At 30.8% G+C, this 22096-nt stretch overlaps 1 protein-coding gene and 1 long non-coding RNA gene across 2 annotated transcripts; one reads left to right on the plus strand and one right to left on the minus strand.

Moving 5' to 3' along the window:
* Positions 1 to 4632: 4632 nt before the first annotated feature.
* Positions 4633 to 18819, plus strand: LOC148603700 (uncharacterized). The gene is made up of 10 exons (XM_088553976.1): positions 4633 to 5573; positions 9069 to 9171; positions 9522 to 9578; positions 10205 to 10252; positions 11250 to 11297; positions 12458 to 12496; positions 13878 to 13994; positions 14299 to 14406; positions 14912 to 15079; positions 16200 to 18819. The coding sequence occupies exons 1-10, from the start codon at positions 5355 to 5357 to the stop codon at positions 16235 to 16237; spliced, it is 945 nt and encodes a 314-aa protein (XP_088410102.1). The 5' UTR covers positions 4633 to 5354; the 3' UTR covers positions 16238 to 18819.
* On the minus strand, positions 6069 to 8077 carry LOC148603701 (uncharacterized). The gene is made up of 3 exons (XR_015916915.1): positions 7435 to 8077; positions 7015 to 7112; positions 6069 to 6229 (listed from the first exon to the last, which is right to left on the minus strand). It is a non-coding gene; the product is annotated as an uncharacterized LOC148603701 (long non-coding RNA).
* Positions 18820 to 22096: the final 3277 nt, after the last annotated feature.

Raw genomic sequence — 22096 nt, forward strand, 5'->3', positions numbered from 1 at the left:
TGATGTACTAACGTGTCAAACCCCTAAAGTTACTGTTTTAACGCCGCATTGTCGGTTATTCGAATGCCAGATTTTGTTCATTTTTCGTCATTTCCACAGAAAAGACATGGTCTCCATAAATTAATTACTCTTAAATGAACTAGTTACATTTTTCATATACAATTATGATTCGGTGCTAAAATGATACACGTTTTAGCGTTTGCATGTCTAATTATAAAGGAGTATTGATTTTGTACAAACATTCGTTAGAAGTGATTTAAACAAAGCAATGTTTGTCTGATGTATGTTCTTTTACCTTATTGCAGACTATTAGAAAATTCATAAGTGTACATTCAGATTTTCTCTCATCTTAGCAAAATAACAGATTTTTTTTTGTTTTAATAAATCTTGTTGATCCGTTCAAAACAGTTTGAACGGTATCAGTTTGTTATCAAAACAATAGAAAAAGAAACAGATATTGTAAGACGCCATAATTGCGCCATCATAAAACTAGTAAATACCTACAGTACCTGTATGGGATAAACTTCTCATTTTATGGGGTATGAGGCATGGGGAATGGGGCAATGGGGAATGGGGGATGGGCAATGGGGAATAGGGGATGGGCAATTGGGAATGGGGTAGATAAATAGGGCAATGGGAATGGGTCGAGGGAATAATTTTGACTGGTCAATCAAACATATTGTTCTGCCTTTTTTCGCTAGCAACGTACCAATCATAAGTCTTTGACAGCAATTAAAATGATTTTTAAACAAGCTTGTTTTAGAGTAATTTTTAATTATTACAGGTGTCGCAGTTCATTATCCATTGACATTTGTTTTTAAATATTAACCGGAAGTACATTTGTACAATATTTTATTTCTGGTCGTTATAGATTAAAAATGTATCGCTGATACGATTTTTAAACGTAAATCATTCTGGAAAATTTATACTAAAATAATTCTTTGTAGAAGACACTCGTATAATTTTAATATTGACAAATTAAACACATTGAGAAATAATAACAAGATCATTTAAAAAAATATAAAATGCTGATTCCTTTGATTCCTTCAATTGACAGAAAATGTCATTCGCCGCAACCTCGAAAAGGATAATAATATTGCCATTTTTAATATTTTATGGAAGAATTTTAGACCCTTATTGAAATTAAAACTGTTCGCATCCTTACAATCTTCAGAAATATGTCATTCTTGAGTAATTTAACTGAATTCAATATGTCACAGCCAAACATTTGATGCTTATTTTGACAATTTAACGTTTTAATCAATAATATAAGACCATAAAAGTAATTTCAAGTGTTTGCAGTCATTTAATTTGCAGTGCTAAAAACTTGACCTTTCCCAGTTAAATTGACATTTGTCTAACAAAAAGGACAGCAAAACAGATCATTGTTTGAATTGATATCCCCCTTTAACTGCTGATGACACATAATTTAAAAACAAATCATAAAACTTCCTTAAATGGTTTTAAGATAAATAATGCTTTTTTTTAAAGTAGAATAATGTTTATTTCTAAAATTGATTAACCATTTCTATGTTATAACATTATTTTCCAATCTTGGTGTCCGGAAATAATTGTCTGGTTTAAGTATACTAAAACTAAATTCAAAAGGGGTCACCTAACATCTTCTCTAAACTTTAGTAGGCTCGTTTAAATATCTTGAAATTCTACTCAATGTTTTACTTTGAAAAAAGAAGCACAATACATCAATTTCAAGAAATTTTAACCAAATGTTTCATGGGAATAATTTCAATAAACATATATAATTTAATCAGCAAAGCTTTTGATCACTAAGATGTTTTGAGGCCGATATTAGAATGTAACAAAACAACATTTTGCTGAATTTTACGTAGTTATTTCCCTTAGGTGTTGTATGCCTCCTCAAGTATCATAAAACTAATTTAAGATAAAAAAAAAACTATACAGTTATTCCATCAAGTGAATCACGTTTTGTTTATATTTTATATCTATTTTGTTCTTTTTTATTTTTCAATTTGCGGTTAAATAAGCAACGTCACAAACCTTTATCATTTTATCTTATTTGTACCTTTAGAGTCCGCGTAAATACAAAATGATTACCTTCTGAAACGGGTCTTTCCGTTATCTGAAGCATCTTACATTTATTAATACATATCGATACATACATGTAAAACACTGAGTGTGAAAGAATAAATGAGTACATGAAGGATTGCTTTTAATAGATTTTTCTGAGTGGACAAAAATAGGTACGTTACTTTAATAATGATATAGACGTAAAAGAACATTGTAAAGATGCACAATTATTTTTAAAAATATGCATTATTTAAGGTTGTAGACATTGGGTTATGGAAGTAATCTAACTTGAAAGGATTTAAATCAATAGAGTGGTTGAATGACTCCTAGTATGCAAGCTTCAAAGTGATACTGATGCTAAAGAGAAATAACTCCAAGAAAAGGTTCAAGATCTAGAACAAAGTCAATGATGCCAGCCCCCAGTAACTCTGCTCTTTTGAAGTATTGATTAAATGTTTCAAATGGGTATTTTAAAAAATATATGTCTATAAGGTCGGAAAATGTTAGAAATGATACCTTCGATTGCAAACCAAGATTCCTTTAGATAAAATATATTCAAATTGAAATTTGAAAATAATCTGTCATGATATGGGACAGTAGGACTAATCAATAACCAGGCCAGTTTTACTTAACTTTTTAGAGTTTAAATATATTCTTTATAATAATTCCTTATAAGACTTCAAGCTTTCTGTTTTCATTTTGTTGCTTTGTTTAGCATAAATTAAACAACTTTATACAGCATTGAACTATGTTTAAGTTTGTCCCTTTATGCAGAAGTATGAATTTTTGTGTTACATTAACATTTGCAACAGTAGTTGACTCAACTGTACCCTGCAATGCTCTTTCATCAATATAACACATTATTTTGTTTATATTTGGTAACCATATTGAATATTAACACGATTTTAGCTATAATGATTAATTATTTTAAAAAAATGTTAATGCCTTACCCTACAGTCATAAAAACAAAAACTACAGGCTGAAATTTTCTGAAAATGTGTCTATTAACTTGCATATAATATTCCATATAATATCAGTTTTGTATGGAAAATTGATTTTTTTTTCTTTTTTCTTTTGCAAAATATAGGTTTTATATAAACAAATGGCTGAAAAATACCCCACTTTTTGTTATTTTGGCAAATTAAAAGCCTAGTATCTCTTATAATTTCATTTAAAATCTGATAAATTAATCATTTTTAAGTGAATTTGACTTAGTATTCAGTTAGGGTACTATCATGTACAAATTTAAAAAGAAAACATAATTATGGGAAAATTTTGTGGATACCCAAGGTCTACTACCTCAAATATTGAACAAAAACAACGTCAAACGGTGTTTTGTGGATTTTGGGTTAGCTGGTTTTGATAGCTGTCAACAGTTTTGACCTTTTCATATTCGTAACATTTTGTCAGTGTACATGTATATAAATGTCGGCAAGAAATACTAAAGCGTCAATAATGGAATTATTCAGATTCTTAAAAATCAAATACATGGTCTCAAAGTAAATATAGTGTGTCTCCCATTTAAGCTTATAAGCAAGTGTGAGTGAAAAGTAAAAAAAAAATATTGGAGCATTTTCAGTTGATATTATTGTATTCCATTACCTTTCTTCTTAGCAAGAACTGATTTTTTTCCTTAAATATATTATCTGTTCCCACTGGAAGTTAGTACATTCATTTTCAGTATATCGATACTATTGGCTTAAAGCCTGCCATTATTGTGTTGTATTAATTGAAATAAAGTAATAGTTGAATAAAAATCGTGACTAATCGTTCGAAAGTAGTATATAATGTATCCATGTATCGTTTGCCCATGTTACATTGTGCAAATTATCGAAACGTACAGCTTTCTCGCTCAAATTAAATTGATCATAACTCATAAAACTCTCCTCTAAAAGATATTAACTAGTGGTTTACATTGTATTAGTGTTTTGTATTTTTTAGGAATTCTACCAAGAATGTCAAATTTATGCTTGTAATATTCCGTAATCTGCCCAAGATCAAATTCATGAGCGCATGTCATACAGTTTCGAAAAATAAATAAATATATATATATATATATATGTGTGTGTGTGTGTGTGTGTGTGTGTGTGTGTGTGTGTGTGTGTGTGACAATTGATTTTTTCCGTTTTAATGAGTAAATTCCGACTGGCATCTCTGCAACGTTTTTAATTAGCAGGTTCTTGATCTATTTTAAGCTCCTGAATATTACGATTACCGTAAATAGTTAAAATGTACAACATCGGCGCAATAAGTCCCCCATGATGTTTTAAATGGAATAGTTCTTCACATTTCGAAATAAATTATTACTATGCATTTTTATAAGCATAGAAACAACTACCCCTTTATATGCCAAATCAACATTTATGCGTGGATAAATCTATCCATCCTTATTCAACTCAACCGGAAGCTTTCTTTTGAATTTGGGTTAAAGTAATAATTTTTCCTCATTACAAAGCAAATTATCGATCTAAACCTTAACTTCCATTCGAACAAATTGTTATTTGCGTCCTTGTCGTTGACAAATAATTCGGTTTCGTTTTATTCTGAAAATATACCATTTAAAACGGATTTAACGAAGCCATTTGAAAAAAAAATATACACTTGTTCAAAATAAGTAAACACAGATACATCAGAATTTTAGGTGTTCTTGGACGTCTTACTTTGCACTTTAGGTGCAATAATAGTTGAATAAAAATAGTTATGCTTATATTGTTATATTCAGAACACGCGACGTAAACCTCACGAACCAGAGTCGAGTGAGGTTGCCTTGGTCTTTTACTGCGAAATGGTAAAATTTACAATGATCAATAAAGTATAAATATCTGTAACATGTAACAAATCTTACTTCCGCTTGAATAAATGGGATAATAACGCAGACTATATTTGTGTACTGATATACGGCTGCGAGTGCGTTATGATCAAAACTATTTTTAATTCGTATTATGTAATGTAATATTAGTTTTAGTATTGTTATAAATTTTCATTCGAGTTTACGTTTCATCAATTGAAAACACACAAAAGATATCTGCATCACTGATTGTCGTATTTAAACAGAGGCCAGTCACTTTATATTCCTTTAAGATCATTACTTGTCCGCTATATACGGGGTAGTTAAAATTAAATCACAACATAGGTAATGATTTATCATTCTCGCATTGGACTAGTTCCTATGATAAATGAAATAAAAGCTTGTGTTTTGTGTGTATTTGAACTTTACCATTTTTGCACTGAGACATCTTTTCAAGTATACTAGATGGCTCACTGATGTGAAAGTAACTATCTGAGGATGTATTTTTGATTTATAAATGTCGAACAAACACCACTCAAAAAGGTGTTATAGTGTGATTGATCAGGAGGAATATGATAACATGAGCATTATGAACCCACAAGATGACATACTAGTCGCACAAACCGTCCAACAAAACGAGTTCAATGATCAGCAACAGTTAACATCAAACGGCGAAGCATTTCAGAATAAACTAAAGAATTCTAATACATGTAATAACCACATAAATAATAAACAGGTAAGTTTTGTGTTAACTTAACACTGTAAAAAACCTAAGCACCATTTTTTATCCCTAAACTGTGCAACTAAAATTCAAACGTTTAGGTTTTGAACATGTTCTAATTCAGAATACGTTTTACTTTGAACATGTTTAGTGGTTATGTTTGCTTGCCCCCTCAACACGTGTTTTTCTGGTTTTCATCTTACTTAGTTATTTACATAGTGCTTAGCTGATGTTGGACAATTTACCATGGTATTTTAATGGTTACTTTTTTCATTCCACTACAAGTATCTGGTCTTTCATCTATTGGAATTTGTTGACAAGACATGTCGTAAAATTTTAATGGGCCGCATAATATATCATGACGTTTTATACAAACTTCTTACACTACATATGAAAAGCAAACTATGCAGGTTTTACTTCCAATTTACTTTCCATTTGTAAGTGGAATTAAATTTGTACATAAGTAATATCTACCAAACATACTACAGTGAGAAAAGACAAAACCATGAAGACTACATCATATATATTAAACAAAATTGTAAATCGAAAGTTGCCATTTCAAATACAAGTAATTGATATCTAATTAAATGTCCAAATAATCTGAATATGCAAGTCTCCTCTATGTAGTGTCAGGTCCCCAAATGTGTTATTATTGCACTGTTTATACTTCCCTGAAACATTAAAATGTAGGGACATCCGATGCTTATGTTATACCATCCTGAATGTGCTTCAAACTTTAGCAATGAAGCTCTGAACATTTAATCCAGTGAGGCTGTGAAAAATTGTGCACTTTTAAATGAATTAGGTTAACCTCTCATATGCTTGATATATCATCAAAATATATTTGGCAAAAATATAGTTGTATATTTAAATAACATCACCGCTTTAATCTTTATCCAGAATCCCTGTGAATACAAATAATCTATTTTTGTGAGGACGCTTACCCTACCGGTGCACCTGGTCAATGCTCCCAGTTTTTAGTGAAGTCCAAGTTGCTCATTTGCTTTTGTTACTTTGTATGTATAATTTTAGTTACTCTATGTTCCTTGTTGTGTATGTTTATTTTCCATGTCTGGTCTTTGTCCCTTTTCATTACCGCTATAACCTTGGTTCCATTGATTACTCTTTGATTACCGCTATAACCTTGGTTCCATTGATTACTCTTTGATTACGGCTATAACCTTGGTTCCATTGATTACTCTTTGATTACCGCTATAACTTTGGTTCCATTGATTACTCTTTGATTACCGCTATAATCTTGGTTCCATTGATTACTCTTTGATTACCGCTATAACCTTGGTTCCATTGATTACTCTTTGATTACGGCTATAACCTTGGTTCCATTGATTACTCTAACAAAAGAAGTGGACAGGTTTTCCATATATTAGATTTTCCTCTGTACTTTAAAATGTTTATCTTCATAAGTAGCAATAATTTATTAAAGTCGTGTACTTACTTGCATTGTTTGTTCGGTTTGTAGCTAACCATTAGTCAACTTATTCTGAAGTTTCACCATAAAGACTTTGAAATGTTAATAAAAGCTTCTGATATGATCTAAAATGAAGAAGTAAGGATTTACAGCCAACCCAAGCACATGTGTACTGTCATTTAGCAAAAACTAAAATTCTAATTGTAGAATCAAATTTAAAAAATAATAAAAAGCTCAATATTTTGTTTGAAAATAATAATCAACCACATAAATCTATTGAATTAAAATATAAACTATACTGTTGTGTCTGAAAATTAAAATTCAAAACAAAAGTATTTGATCCACCTTTAACAAAACTTCAACTCGTCTCCCTAAGCAACAATCATAATACCAATGTGAACCAAAACGTAATAATTATATTTGATATAGAATTCTAATTATTCTTACCATAACAGAAGCAAAATCCAGTCTTAAATTAGTTAATTTTCAAATTTTCTTTTCTTTTTGTCCTCTTAAATGGCGGCATTATTTAAATTGGTGCGCATGTTCAATAAACACATTTAAGCACATATCTGTGGATCTGTTTAGCTTGTATTCTCAGCCTAAATGTGTATACCAAACTGACGTTTCACATAAAAGGTTTGGAACATTTTCCTAAACAAGTTAAAGTCTTAACATGTTATCTAACTGTTCTATCTCTTCTTATCGCCATTTTTACACTGTAATTTACAATATTAGGTATTTTTATTTAGCGAATGTGAATGTATGTGACTGCATGCATTCTTTTATCGTGTTTAATACAATATATGTACACGTGTACCTAATAGAACTAACAAAATATATTCAAAATAAAGAAGTAGACAATTTCAGAAAAATCGGCACTGTTAAAAAGCGTTTTTTTAGAGAAAACTTAGCTATTCAATAGCATAGATTTTTTTAGGACTAATGTGCTAAAATCTATATTTGATAATGGTGATAGGTGTTACTATAGCTTATCTCTTTGCAACAATCGGGAAGCATATCGGGTACTGCAGTAAGATGAGAAAATCCAGCTTCGCCAGTAACATTCGCCACAGTGCTAGTGATTCCGTTAGTCTAGAATGAAATTTCATTTCAGTTAAGTCCGTTTAATATAAAATACTGCTTATTTATGCCTGAACGCAAAACGTTAGAAAAAATCAAATTCTATTATCTTAACGGGTCATCATAACATTGTAAAACGTAAATAATTGTTTACTTTACTCAAATTTTATCATGAATAAATCAAATGTTAGGTATCTGTCCATGTAAGAATCAAGCAGAGGAGAAGCTTTAGTGATAGCAAAATATCATAAAATTATATACTATGGGTTCATTACGAATAATACATATTACAACTAAATGTGAGTAACATGGTATGGAAAACCCATCATTTTGATAGTGTGATTGACTATTTGCTCCATCAGAATCAAGGAAAACAGAGTTTCCATTGAGTCACAATTTCATTGAAATGAACTGGAAATGAACATTTCAAGCGCAGATAGTTCTGTTAAAAACCTCATTTTTCTAGGATTCTATTGAAACATTTCTGAGCGAATCCAATGAAGCAGTGTTAAAAAAATGGTCTTTCAAATAGAGAAAGAATAATTGAGAGATATTTTATTGTCAGATGGGTGGGGTTTTGACATACATGTTTCTGATTTTTCCCATTTTGACTGATTCGTATAATGAACACTTACACTTAATGCATTCTTGTGCGAAATTGTGTAATTTATCTCTATTCGGCATCGAGTTTGATGATATATATACATTACACATTCGGACAAAATTATATGACTAAGTGTGGACAAACCAAATAGTTAAGTCTAATCTACACCCGAACTCTGGAATCCCCCTTGTTTAAGTAAGAGACAAATATGTTCATACTTTTCATGGTAAAAAAATAGCTGGAGATCTATTTAGGCAAGAAATAATATAAGACTGATGTCAGTAAATGAAATACGTTTAACAGAAAACATTGTATGTTCAACGGACAAATGGCAGATAACTGAAATTAATGAGAAAAGAAACGAGTAGTTGTACATGACTATTTTACTTTACAGAGATGTATGGTTGTATTTGGTCTTGGTGTTGTCCTGGGTATAGCTTTTGGAATACTTCTGGGCCATTTAGCCTGTAAAAATAATCAGGGAACCTCACGTAAAGGTAATAGTTGATGGCTTGAGTTAGGAAATTTATTGCCTGGGTAAAACATGTATGGGAGTAATGTATACAAACAAGATTCTGTAGTTTCTCAAACCTTGTATTTCAAAAATAAATGTCTTAGTCGTTCATTTTTATTAATTTTTAACAAAAAAAGTTGCCTTTATTATTATTTATTTTTTAAGTTTGTGACTTTTATCATTTATTGTAATGTTTGAGTTTATTAGTTTCGTGTTTTTTATGTATTGATTATATTTAATTTTTTGTATCTTTTCTGGATAAATTTATATTTTTAACTTTTATTTTGAATGCAATTAGTCAATTTATTGACAACATTTATTTCTGCATTGTAGGACAAAATATAACTAGGAATTTATCGGCTGAATCATACGCTTATAGACAACCACCAGGTAAATTTGGAAAGATTACAAGTGATATTTTAAATACACAATTAACGAAAACCAAGTATAACCGAAATAAAGACCTGAAAAGTTAAAAAAGAAAATTCTTGGAAGTATTTAAAGGGACTATTCGTAGAAATGCTAAGAAAAGATTTCAAGGAGAACCAACAAATAAACACGGGGTTTTGTATGCAACCATACTGATTTAGATTATAGGAAGATAATGAATGTACGGCATTAAACTTTAACACTTATGGTATGGCACTCAGTATATATGATATTCATTCTTGTTCTTTCTTTAAATTAAATCTCAATGATCAAGTTTTATTTTAATTTTAGAAAACACAATCTAAGTTTTTTTTAAAGATTGTTATCTTACATTGGAGTAAACTCTCATCATCTCATTGAAATCAGATATATAGGAATATCTTAATCCAAATACTAACTGTGTACAAGATGTACTCAAAACGAAAACTATCCAAATACGAAGACAGATCCATCACCGAGTCGTTCTAAATTCATGATTTTCAGAATTATGATCAAACATCCCGACTAATTAGCCTTTTAAAACCATATGCTATCTTATTATCAGTGTAAAAATACACAGTATTAGAATTGAGATGTACATTTTACAGGAAATGAAAAGCCAAAAGTTGACAAATGTGTTCTTGAACAGTGGTCAGGTAACTTTATTTAATTTGTTTCTTTTAAGTGAACACAAATCAATATTAAGTGAAATTCTTTGAAAGAATCGGTCTGTGGGTGGAATTAAATAACTCACCACTTTAACAACATTAATGCCATCTGGTCTGAGGAAAAAAGGCAAATTTTCTCTACCATTTTGGTAAAATTAATTTTAATTGAATTGAAATGCACTGCAGAAAATTACCAGGGCAGATAATTCTGTTAAAAAACTTAAATATAAAACATGGAAAACTATTTTATTGTCTAGTGGTTAATTCAAATAGCGGAGGCTTTCTTTAAGGAAGGTATACTGTCAATTCAGTGGGATTTTGACATAAATGTCCCAAATTTTGCTTGCTGCTTACAGATACTTGAAACTAATTACACGGTATTACCAATAAATGTTAACAATGCATCAACGTTAAATGTCATCGAAATGTCATTAAAAGAGGCATTACTACAACTATAAGTATTTGATATCAATAAATGAAAATGAATTCTTTGGTCGTGCAAATACTATAAAAACATCTTAAATGTTTAAAAATAAGTTAAAAGCGGACTTTGTACAACGCTATGAACACAGAAGAAGCTTTAGTGATAGCAAAATATTATAAAACTGTCTAATATGAGTTCATTACGAATAACACATATTAAAACTAAATGTAAGTGAAAATATTAAATGTGAAATAATTAACCAATTAAATAGAGTTCCTTTTTAAATTTAAAGCAATTAAAATGTAATTAACGTAAAAATGATAATATCACGAGTGAGCTGTATACCGTCAGTATATCAGTGTTGAAAACAGAGCTTCATCAATACGTTTTACAAATTCTAATATGTCTTTTGTAAGATTGTAAATGGTCTTTTCCAAGCATACTGATATCAACCATTTGAATCCATGTTTCATGCATCGTTAATCTCTTCATCGTATCTGCATTTTTAGGATAATGATTTAGATTTTTTTTTAATTTCATTTTTCTATTTTTTTTTCACAGATGTATTTATTCCCAATACTACTTTGATAAAGAATAGATGTGATTTTGGTATGTGTATAATTGTTACAAAAAGTAAAAGTAAATTGATGAATATAATTCTAGTTCACACCATATCAGTGTAGATTCTGAACACCTTTGAACTGGGCAGTTAATGCTGATATTATAGCAGTAAAGTAAATGTTGAAAAAAACAATTTGATTCGTTTATGCAATAATTTTACGATTATGTTAACATACAATATTTTATGAAAAACAAATATACATATAACTTGACAAACTATGTAAAGAAAGAAGTATTTATACTGAAATCATGATGGAGGAGAAATAATTTAAGTAGCAGTCTTTGTAAAAATAAGACAGGAGGTGATTCATGCATGTCACAATCCATAGATGTTGCAAGAGTTATTGTTCATGATTTACTTTGATTTGGTTAATGTTAGTGTGAGATAAATACAGATATAAATACAGAAAAGACTTATGTTACCTAAAACTAGTATGTAAAGATCGAAAAAAAAAACATTGTTTGTTCGGTGGGTTTTTCTACATCATGAATCACATGTACAATAGGCAGTTTATGGACTAGTACTTAACTACACCAGAAGTATAATATCACTAAGCCTGCGACACAAAAAACTAAAACGTACAAATTATAAGACGAACTGCAAACGGAAATTTATTTGATCTGAAAGTATACATGCTGTCAGCTATCTATATGTGTTATGTATGAGACTAAAGAAAAGGAAAGCAATCTTAGACAGCAAACCTCTAATCAGTCAAAATATGTTTCTTTAGACATTACAAATAAGACTCCATTATGTTAAGATTTGTGTGTTCCGTAAGATCAAAGTTTTCTTACAAGATTGTCACGTGAAGAATCTAAGAGATAAAGGATGTGGGTTTCTTGTGAGGCTATATGTTTTGCCAGAAATTATTTTCATAAGTGCATGGCTACCGTATTCAAGAAACTGAAATGTTATTGTATTTGTTTGAAAATGTTGTAAAAGACAGGTAAGTTTAAATAATTATCGTGCATAAATTTTAGCGATCAAGTAAGCCGTATTGATAATTTAACAGGGATAGACCATAGTAATATAAATTATATTTATTTCAGTTAAAGATCTAATTACATTAAGATCTAATCTCCATCTTCTCGATTTCATTTAATATATGTTAAACACTTATCTTATTGATCTTTTGAACTTTTTTAAGGATCGGCATTTGTAAAGGAGTACTGTAATGAAGATAAATGTAAGTAGTGTAACTATACGAGATAGAAAAAAAGATTGTGTTATTTTAAAAGCATTGCCTTTTTAATATAAGTCACGGTGAAACTGCGAACGAATAAAACATGAAAAAGGAGTATAACTATTCTTTGTTATTTCTGTTTCGATGTTTTGTAGAATACCTAAACCACTAAGTATATTAGTATTGTATGTGATCTAGGGTCAACGGGATCATTATCCTAAACCACTAAGTATATTAGTATTGTATGTGATCTAGGGTCAACGGGATCATTATCCTAAACCACTAAGTATATTAGTATTGTATGTGATCTAGGTTCAACGGGATCATTATCCTAAACCACTAAGTATATTAGTATTGTATGTGATCTAGGTTCAACGGGATCATTATCCTAAACCACTAAGTATATTAGTATTGTATGTGATCTAGGGTCAACGGGATCATTATCCTAAACCACTAAGTATATTAGTATTGTATGTGATCTAGGGTCAACGGGATCATTATCCTAAACCACTAAGTATATTAGTATTGTATGTGATCTAGGGTCAACGGGATCATTATCCTAAACCACTAAGTATATTAGTATTGTATGTGATCTAGGTTCAACGGGATCATTATAGCTTGTTTTTGTTTTGGATACCTTCTTTTTACAGCTCTTGAGCAGTGGTACATTAGAACTGGTTAATCCTATGTAAATACATGTAACATGATTTTACATTCATTTTTTGTCATATATAATTTCTGTATAACCTGTACTTTAATCGAGATTATATACCATAACGTCACTTTAACTAAAGTTCGGGAAAATGTTATCGTGACGTCACATGAATGTACCCCTTTTTAGCATAACAAATACAGGTTTTGATATTTCTTGTATCATGTGGTGGTAGTAGTTAGGTACCTGTATAAGGTATGAAAGTCTCGTTACGCGACTCAGTGGTTTCACAAAAATGATCCTAATCTGCAATTTAAATTCTTTGGAATTTGTAATGCACACAGTGTTGAATTTAGTATTAAAATCAAAACACTTTGAGTGAATAAATACTGAAAAATTAAGTGAGTTACAAAATGAACTAATGTTCGAGGAGAATAAAAAGATTATATATTTATATAAAGTAACTGTGCGAACGGGAGCATGGAAGTCAATAAATGCGTTACGCAGCGTTTTGAGATCCTGGAAAAGTACAATATTATCAGATCGCTCTTTGGATTTCAAAACGTTCTGCAAACAAAATTCATTTATGTAAGTGAAACAAGAACTGTCGAATTTTACTACTACTTGTAGTGACTTCGGTGTACACGATGTATCGATGTGATACAGATAGTTGTTTATACGTTTTATGTATGTTATGTGAATTGAATGTTTTCTATTATATTTCATGTATAGCAAGACACAGATGTCAACAATGTGGAAAATATATGATTCCTAAATCTTGCTTTTGCGATACAGAAATACAATGCAATTACAACGGATTTAAAGCAGATAATCCAATAAAAAAGACATGTTAGTATTCCAACGACTTTTCTCAGTTTTGGTTTGAAACATAAGGTTTCAATTATTGTATACCTGAAACATTCCGGTCATGAATAAAAATATTTCGTCCTTTAAACTTGAAAATTGTTAAGTTACTTACAATTTATTATTCGAATTAAACATTACATTAGAGGTTCATATGCAAATTCTATAATATTATCAAATAGGTTCATCAGTTTATATATCTAAGTACGATAAGAATAAATTGGAATAAAATTATTCATTATATTTGATTAACGTAAAAGTATAAGTGTAAGTGTTTCTTTTACGGTAGGCGGTGAATGTAGGAAAGAACTTAACTGTCCTTGTATTAATGGTGGAAACTGCACATGCAACGATGAGACAGCTACGGCGGACACAATCCACTGTGAATGTCCAAGAGGTACGTAGTTAAATTCCACTTTTACTCGAGCAAAATGATTTTACATGGTTTTCACACGAATTTTCACTTTTCACTTTATTTTAGCAAATAAACTTTGTGACAGACATTATGTGAAATTCGTGTGAATCGAGCCTTCACATGAAATATTTACCTGAATTGTTAATATGCATTTCGATTTCAGTGAAAATCACGTTAATGTCATGTGAATTTTCACGTGAATTTCATGTGGAGCTAAATTATTATGAATTTCATGTGAAAAATATACGCTTATGCATAAGAGCCCAATATTTTGTATCCTTAACTCATGGCCAAAGTCAAAAGCATAAATAGTCTATCAAGTTTAAACGATTTGGAAAAACATTGAAGAAGGGTGTTTACATAAAAGCTGACAGAAAGACGTAAAAATACAGTTATTTTTGTTCAGTGAACATTTTTGTCATATTGTTTGATCGTTTCAACATTTAATGTATTTTTACCATAATTAATTTATATATTTTGAAAAAAGGACATACAGGTCAATACTGCGATGTCACGATACAAACGGAAGTCAGGTATCGAATTTGTGCTCCGTCTACCAATAACGCTGAAACAATTTGTGATGGTGCGGAGATCGATGCATGTACAATATTCTCAACATATTTCAATCAGAATATAACGTGTGTTACAACTAAAGGTTGGTATTTTACCCAATGTGTGACCATGTTTTCAATTGTTATAGAGTTAATTTAACAGTTGTAAGATATTAAAATGTAAGTCAAAATTTCAAAAGAAGACTACTGAAGTTCCAGTATTGTTTTTATGGTAGAGAAATCGTCACAAAAACAAGAATAGCTGTTTAAAGGACCGAACCATTGACCATTCTGAAATCTATTAACGCAAATAAAAATCCCCAAAATATTCACGAATATTTTATCTACGCGCCTATATGATTGTTTATTATTCAAAGGACATACAAATTATTGTTAGACCACGCACACTTGCACATTAGTTCAATGGCCATTGTGATCTTTACATCATATCGTTTAGTCAATATTGATTACGAAACAATCCATGCAAAAGTCAGAAACAGCAAATAGTTCAGGCGATACAGAATGTAGAAAAAAAAAACAACCGAACACACGATGATTTACTGTTTACATTAACTAAACCCTCTGTGTTAATATTAATATTGATAATAATTTGAAAGAACATTCTTTGAAATCAACCAAATCAAGAACGATAACTCATGGAAAGTCCAATTTCATGAACAATATATGGTATCACCTCATCCTGTCTGATATTTCATTCTTTTTTTATACATTTTTTAAAATGTGAGTTTTATGGTTATGTTGCCTCAAGATTGAAGTCATTACTACAGATGTTTTATGGTCGTCATCATGAACTCGTGGATCGTGATGGTGTATCCATCTGTACCATGAAAACTGATTTATTCAACGGCTCATAGTTTTCCTTTCCTCGTTTGTCTACCTCGGACTTAACTTTTTTTTGAGCAACTGGGTGTTTCTAGAAAAGCGGAGAACGCTTACCCTACCGGTGCACCTGGTCCATGCTCCAAGGTTTTAGTGGAGTCCGAGTTGCTCATTTGCTTTTGTTACTTTGTATGTATGATTTTAGTTACTTTATGTTCTTTCTTGTGTGTGTCTGTTTTTCATGTCTGGTCTTTGTCCCTGGATTACATTCTTTTGATTACCGCTATAACCTTGGTTCCCTTGATTACTCTTTATGTATATGTCTGACCATTGTTCCTATTGATTGCAAATTGGTCAATTTTGCAGTTTTTTTTTTTTTTTCAGATGAATTTGAAATCAAGAAGTTAAAAAAATGTTCTTAATATTGAAACATATAAAAACAAATATAGTAACGAACATACATATACGTTCTATTGTTTTACGTTTTCAAGAGAAGGAAATCATAGTTTTGTGTTGGTTTAGATCCATTGGAAGCAGCATGAAACTATCTTTACCCTTGAGAATACAATTCTTGTCTCATGTAATGTATTGTTTTGATAGATTTATATGCGCTTTGCTTTTTCTTATTTTCTTATTTCAATATATGTTCACAGAAAAATACTTACAAGTCAAATGCATGCTACTGTTGAATTTATATAACATAGAAGTAAGTTTATCGTTTGATAATGCAATAAACTAATAAAGCTGCCTAAATAACTCCATGACACCCCCCCAAATGCTTTTAGACAGTTACATATTATAAAAGACAAAAAATGAAATAACGAGGAAATTGTGTTTACAGTAATATTTCGAGGTTTGATTAGTAAACACATCATAATTGAGCATAGTTTTTTTCCGATTATGAACATATTCTACTGACAATTAAATTCTTTATACAGATTAAATACTTGAAATATAAAAATAAATGACAGTTTCATTTTTTTTTCTTTTCTATGCCACAAACGTGGTATTTCACCAAGGTAATACATAACACAAACAAACACAAAAACAAAAAAACTACAAACATATGTCTATAATTGTCATATTTCTGAAATCATCCACATTTTCTACATAACGTTTAAAAACCCAAGCCCTATTTCTAAATTTACCATTTGCATCCTTGAGTTCCATTCAGTAATATGTAACGACAAAAGTCGCGATGTGTCGGGGCCTTGTTTTTCTCTTCAGTTTCATAACCTGTTTATTCCTTCGTGTGATGAATCCTTCATGGGTTAAGTATTAAAAAGTTATAGTTTCTTTTTACCGTTTGAAAGTGTCTATTGTTAACTTATTTTTTTTCAAAAGCATAACACTGCCAGCCTGAAATGCCCAATGCAATGTTTTAATCTTTAAATTTGGGTTCCTAATATTTTATTTTTCAACTCACAATTCACTTTTGATTTATTAGGTCACCGATCACGAATTTGGTTTCTTGGGCGGAAATGACTTGCTAAATCTAAATATGGGAATTTCAGATCCATGAGAAAGTTGGTGACTGATTTCCTGCCAAAACTTTACAATACTCAATTTTGGCAAAATTTGATTGTTTGAGTGAAAATAATGTGCCGCATCGAAATTTTGAGGTTTCGAAGCAGTATGTATACAGGAGGTGACTTGCCACCCCTTTCGCGAAACGTGATTTCTTTTAGTTTTCCTTATTTCTTTTCTATTTATAGTGACAGGTCGGGTATACAATTAAATCAATTGAAATGTAATAATAAAGAAAAGTATTTGACTTCATCTTATCATTTATTGTTTTTTAGTATTTTTTGTTGTTTTTTTTTTTGTCTCGTTGTGTTTGTTTTTTTGTATGTTTAATTTTTATTTATGCACGTATGTATATCGCTGCGTACTTTATAACTTCCGTCTGATCTAACATGTTAGAATTAGATTGTAAAGCATGCACAAGGAGTCCATGTATGTTTAAACGTTAATTATTACTTTACATTGAATACGACGTCAGAAGAAAGACACCAACATTCAAGAAGAATCTGGGTCACGAATTGGTTTGATATGTGTCTATATAACACTTCAATGTATTCCTTTTGTTTGTTCTTACAATATTATTTTTTAATAATTTTTTAGTATGCTATATGAGTGACTGTAACAAAATACGAATGTTAAGGAAATAATCATTAGCTTTTTGCATCCGTTATTCTACATTTGCAAACACAGAATCACACTAGCTTTGTTTACATTTTTATCTTTGTCCTTGTGAATTGACCACAAATCGTGTGTGTTTGTCATGTATTCTATTTCAAAATCAAATTCGCAATGTGAACAATACAGTGAACACAAGCAATACAACAAAAACCGGCAAAATAGTCTAGCAAACTATCAACAGACAACCACAGCTATCACTAAATATATAAAACAATACTAGGCACTGTCCATTTTGTAAATCTCTACGTGATATACTTGCAGTGTCCCTCGATATCAAGAACAATTAAGCGACTAGCGCTTAATTGACACAGCTCAAGACTAATACAAACCTACAATAAATTATGCCGAAATCATATGTAAAATCAATCCCAATTCTTCCCATATGGGGTTGTGAAACACGGTAATCATGAGTCATGCAATAAGGTCACAATCCGTGTCGTACCAAAAACTGATTTTATAAAATATGTGTTAGTTTCTATGAAAAGTCACCATGATCGAATCAGTGTTAAAAGCAAAATTCTATATTTCACGATTTAAAAACAATACCATAACTATGTCCCTTATGAGTTCACCTATTCAACGGTTTTGTAAATTATTTGGGTTCCATGCTTTGTGAATAATATTAACATAAAGTAGAGGGTGGGAGATACCCGCATGTATTCATTGCTAATAAGTACATCTGTATTTGAGAATGAGTTGTGTAATTCTTAAGCCATTATGAAGACAGAGAGAACATGTTTTTTTTCTGTAATTCAGAATAAATGTACAATTTTTTTACCAAATAAACTTAATTCTAAACAGATTGAAGAGTTATGTCCTTTGTTAACGATACTTATGGTTTCTATGAAACTTTTTTTCAACTCTTACCTTTTCAGCAAATTACAAACAAATAGTCATTTGTTTTAGAAATACACGTATTTGTTATATCTAATGGATCATATTTTAAGACAAAGTCTTTAATTAGCCACCCAATGCCTAGGTCTTCCATGAACATCCCCGGACTTGACTTTTTATGAGCAACTCGGTTGGTGTTTCTAGATAAGCAGAGGACGCTTACCTTACCGGTACACATGGTAAATGCTCCCAGTTTTATGTTAAGTCCGAGTTCCTCATTTAAAGTGTACTTTTGTTTCTTCGTATTGATTATTTTAGTTACTGTATGTTCTTTGTTGAGTTTGTCTGTTTTCCATGTCTGGTCTTTGTCCCTAGATTACATTTTTTTTATTTCAACTAGAATCTTGGTTTCCATGAATTCTCTCTCTCAGATGTATATCTTTCAAACAACTTAAATTTGTTGAATATTTCTGGCATTGATGAAACCTGGTCTGGCCTGGGTTGCATAAAATATCTCAAGTTTAGAATTTCCTCAAATCTGAGTTTCATCATCAAATATTCATATCTGATTAGTCAGTTTGATTTGAGGAAGGTTTTTTGTGGAAAATCTAAATTTGAGATTTGTTATGATTCCGGGCACTAACCTTGAGCACTAGCATCATATTGTATTTCTGTCATTACGAAATGTACAGGAAGCTACGGACTGCAAAATCATTGAATATTCAAACTGTGTATACAAAGGTGCATAAGGTAACACGAGATATAATTGATGTAAGCCGATCTTATTTCAATGATAAAAAAATACACCGTTGTATTGTTAAGATTTAGAATTAGAAGATAATTCTAGGTAGAACGGTAATATTTATGCAGTTAAACAACCTAAATATATTCTGTTTTTCGTTTTGCTAAATTTCTATTGAATTGGGTCATTTCTGAGATCTTGTACAGAAAATAGGAGAAAAATATCATCGTAAGAAATTCAATAAAAGTTCTATGCTCATTCTCAATTGGTTGAACATTAAAACGGCTAAGCAAAGATTTGAGTTTTTAAGCTTGATCAAAATTTAAAATAAGTATTTGTTGTTTATACTTTTGCTATTATAATCAATGAATAGCAAACTTTAATGTATATATACATCAATTAATATATTTTTTCGAGAATAGGTATGCAGAATATGTCCAGGAAGTAGACTACAAATAGAGTAAAAGGCAATCCTTATTAAATCTTTTAAATATATAACCCCGAAAATGTCTCGCTTTGCTAGATCTTTGTCTTTACCCCCTCAGTAATACAAAGCAAGTGGATATTGTTCCCATGGCAAAAGAATGGATAATCATTCAGTAAAACCTGTCTTAATCGAACAAAATAAACTTATGTCCGATCCCATTATTTTCAGTTGAACAAATAAAACTGTTGTGGACTTATAAACTGGATCGGTTTGGACAGGTGTTCGGATTATACAGGTAATCGGTTCAGGCAGGTGTTCGGTTTAGACAAGTATTCGGTTTGGACATGTGATCGGTTTCGGCAGGTGTTCAGTTAAAACATTTGTTCGGTTTAGACAGGTGTACGGTTTGGACAGGTGTTCAGTTTAGACAGATGATTTGTTTAGACATATGATCGGTTTAGACAGGTGTACGGTTTGGACAAGTGTTCGGTTTAGACAGATAATGGATTTAGACATGATCGGTTTAGACAGGTGTTCGGTTTAAACATGTGTTTGGTTTGGACAGGTATTCGGTTTGGACAGGTGTTCGGTTTACAAATGTTCAAAATACATTTAACTTGATAAAAATATATTTGATTACATGACTGGTTTCGTCCGCTGTTCGGATTATTCAGGTTTTACTGTATAATGATCAGATCAAAGCGATATATAATGTTAAGTATAAATAGTATTTCCTTTCATTTCAAATGATGAACACTTGCAGGTATTTACTGTAAACATTGATGGATGGCCGATTAACGCCTCCTTATTCTGGGTCCTCACAATGGCGTTTAGTATTACGTTCTTTTTTTCCCATTCTGTGTGAAATGACAGTGTTGTTTTGAATTCGTATTCGATTTAAGCACTTATTAAAAAAATCACACAATAGTGTTTTTGTGGTACAGAAAATTTAGCCAACTGTGTCGTTTAAACAAATTTATTTATTCATTCGTCCTTCAATGTCACAAAATGTTCACCAATTTTTTTAAGCAGACGACAAAATGTATATTTATTTTTTCGATATCCATACATGAGTATGTGATCTAGCTTTGGAATGTAGAAATATACTGCTCAATGTCATTTTTGACATATTATTGACCTGAATAAATAGGAAATATCAAATTAACAATATGAATTATTGATGTAAAATTCTGCAACCATTTTGATATCTTAGTCGGACTTTCTGTCACTAAAAACATTACCAACGATAAAAAGTTAAATAAACGAATGAATCGAACGATTCTGCACTGGATTGCGACAAGCGTAATGACTAAATGAATTTGATCTGACCCTTCATATCCAAACTTATAAACATTGTATACATAAATGCAAGCACCTTCTTTTAAAGACTATTATTTCGTTGGTACGATTTTCCTGTAGAATAATTGAGAGTGTAATGCGAATTGTTACGATTTAATCCAAGCTCTTACGAATACTTGCGGTTTAGTTACGATTGTTTTAGAGGACGCTTACTCTACTGGTACACCTGGTCCACGCTCCCTGTTTTAAGTGGAGTCCGAGTTGCTCATTTACTTTTGTTACTTTGTATGTATTATTTTAGTAACTTTATGTTCTTTGTTGTGTTTATCTGTTTCTATGTCTGGTCTTTGTTCCTGAATTATATTCTTTTGATTTCCACTATAATCTTGGTTCCCTTGATTACTCTTCCATGTCTGGTCTTTGTTCCTGGATTACATTCTTTTGATTTCAGCTATAACCTTGGTTCCCTTGATTACTTTGTAATGAAATTTGTTTTTGAAATATAATTGGGCCACAGTGGGATATCAAATGCTCAATGCACAAAGGACACCATTACTTGTAACTTATATATAATAAGGGACAGAGTCGATCATCTTCTTAATGATAAATAACAGTATCTGATCAGCAATACATGTCGCGAAAATTACCGTGTATCAATATCGTATTCGGTGTCTAGTTATTTGTTCTTTTTATTTGTCTATACAGCGTGCAGACTTTACGTTTTTAAATCAACTACTGCTCTTGCAAAACGATTTATACATGTAGTATTCAAATATC

This window comes from Perna viridis, chromosome 11 (assembly GCF_037379345.1).
Source record: "Perna viridis isolate PV_CMFRI_1.1 ecotype Kerala chromosome 11, ASM3737934v1, whole genome shotgun sequence".
Classification (NCBI taxonomy): Eukaryota; Metazoa; Mollusca; class Bivalvia; order Mytilida; family Mytilidae; genus Perna; species Perna viridis.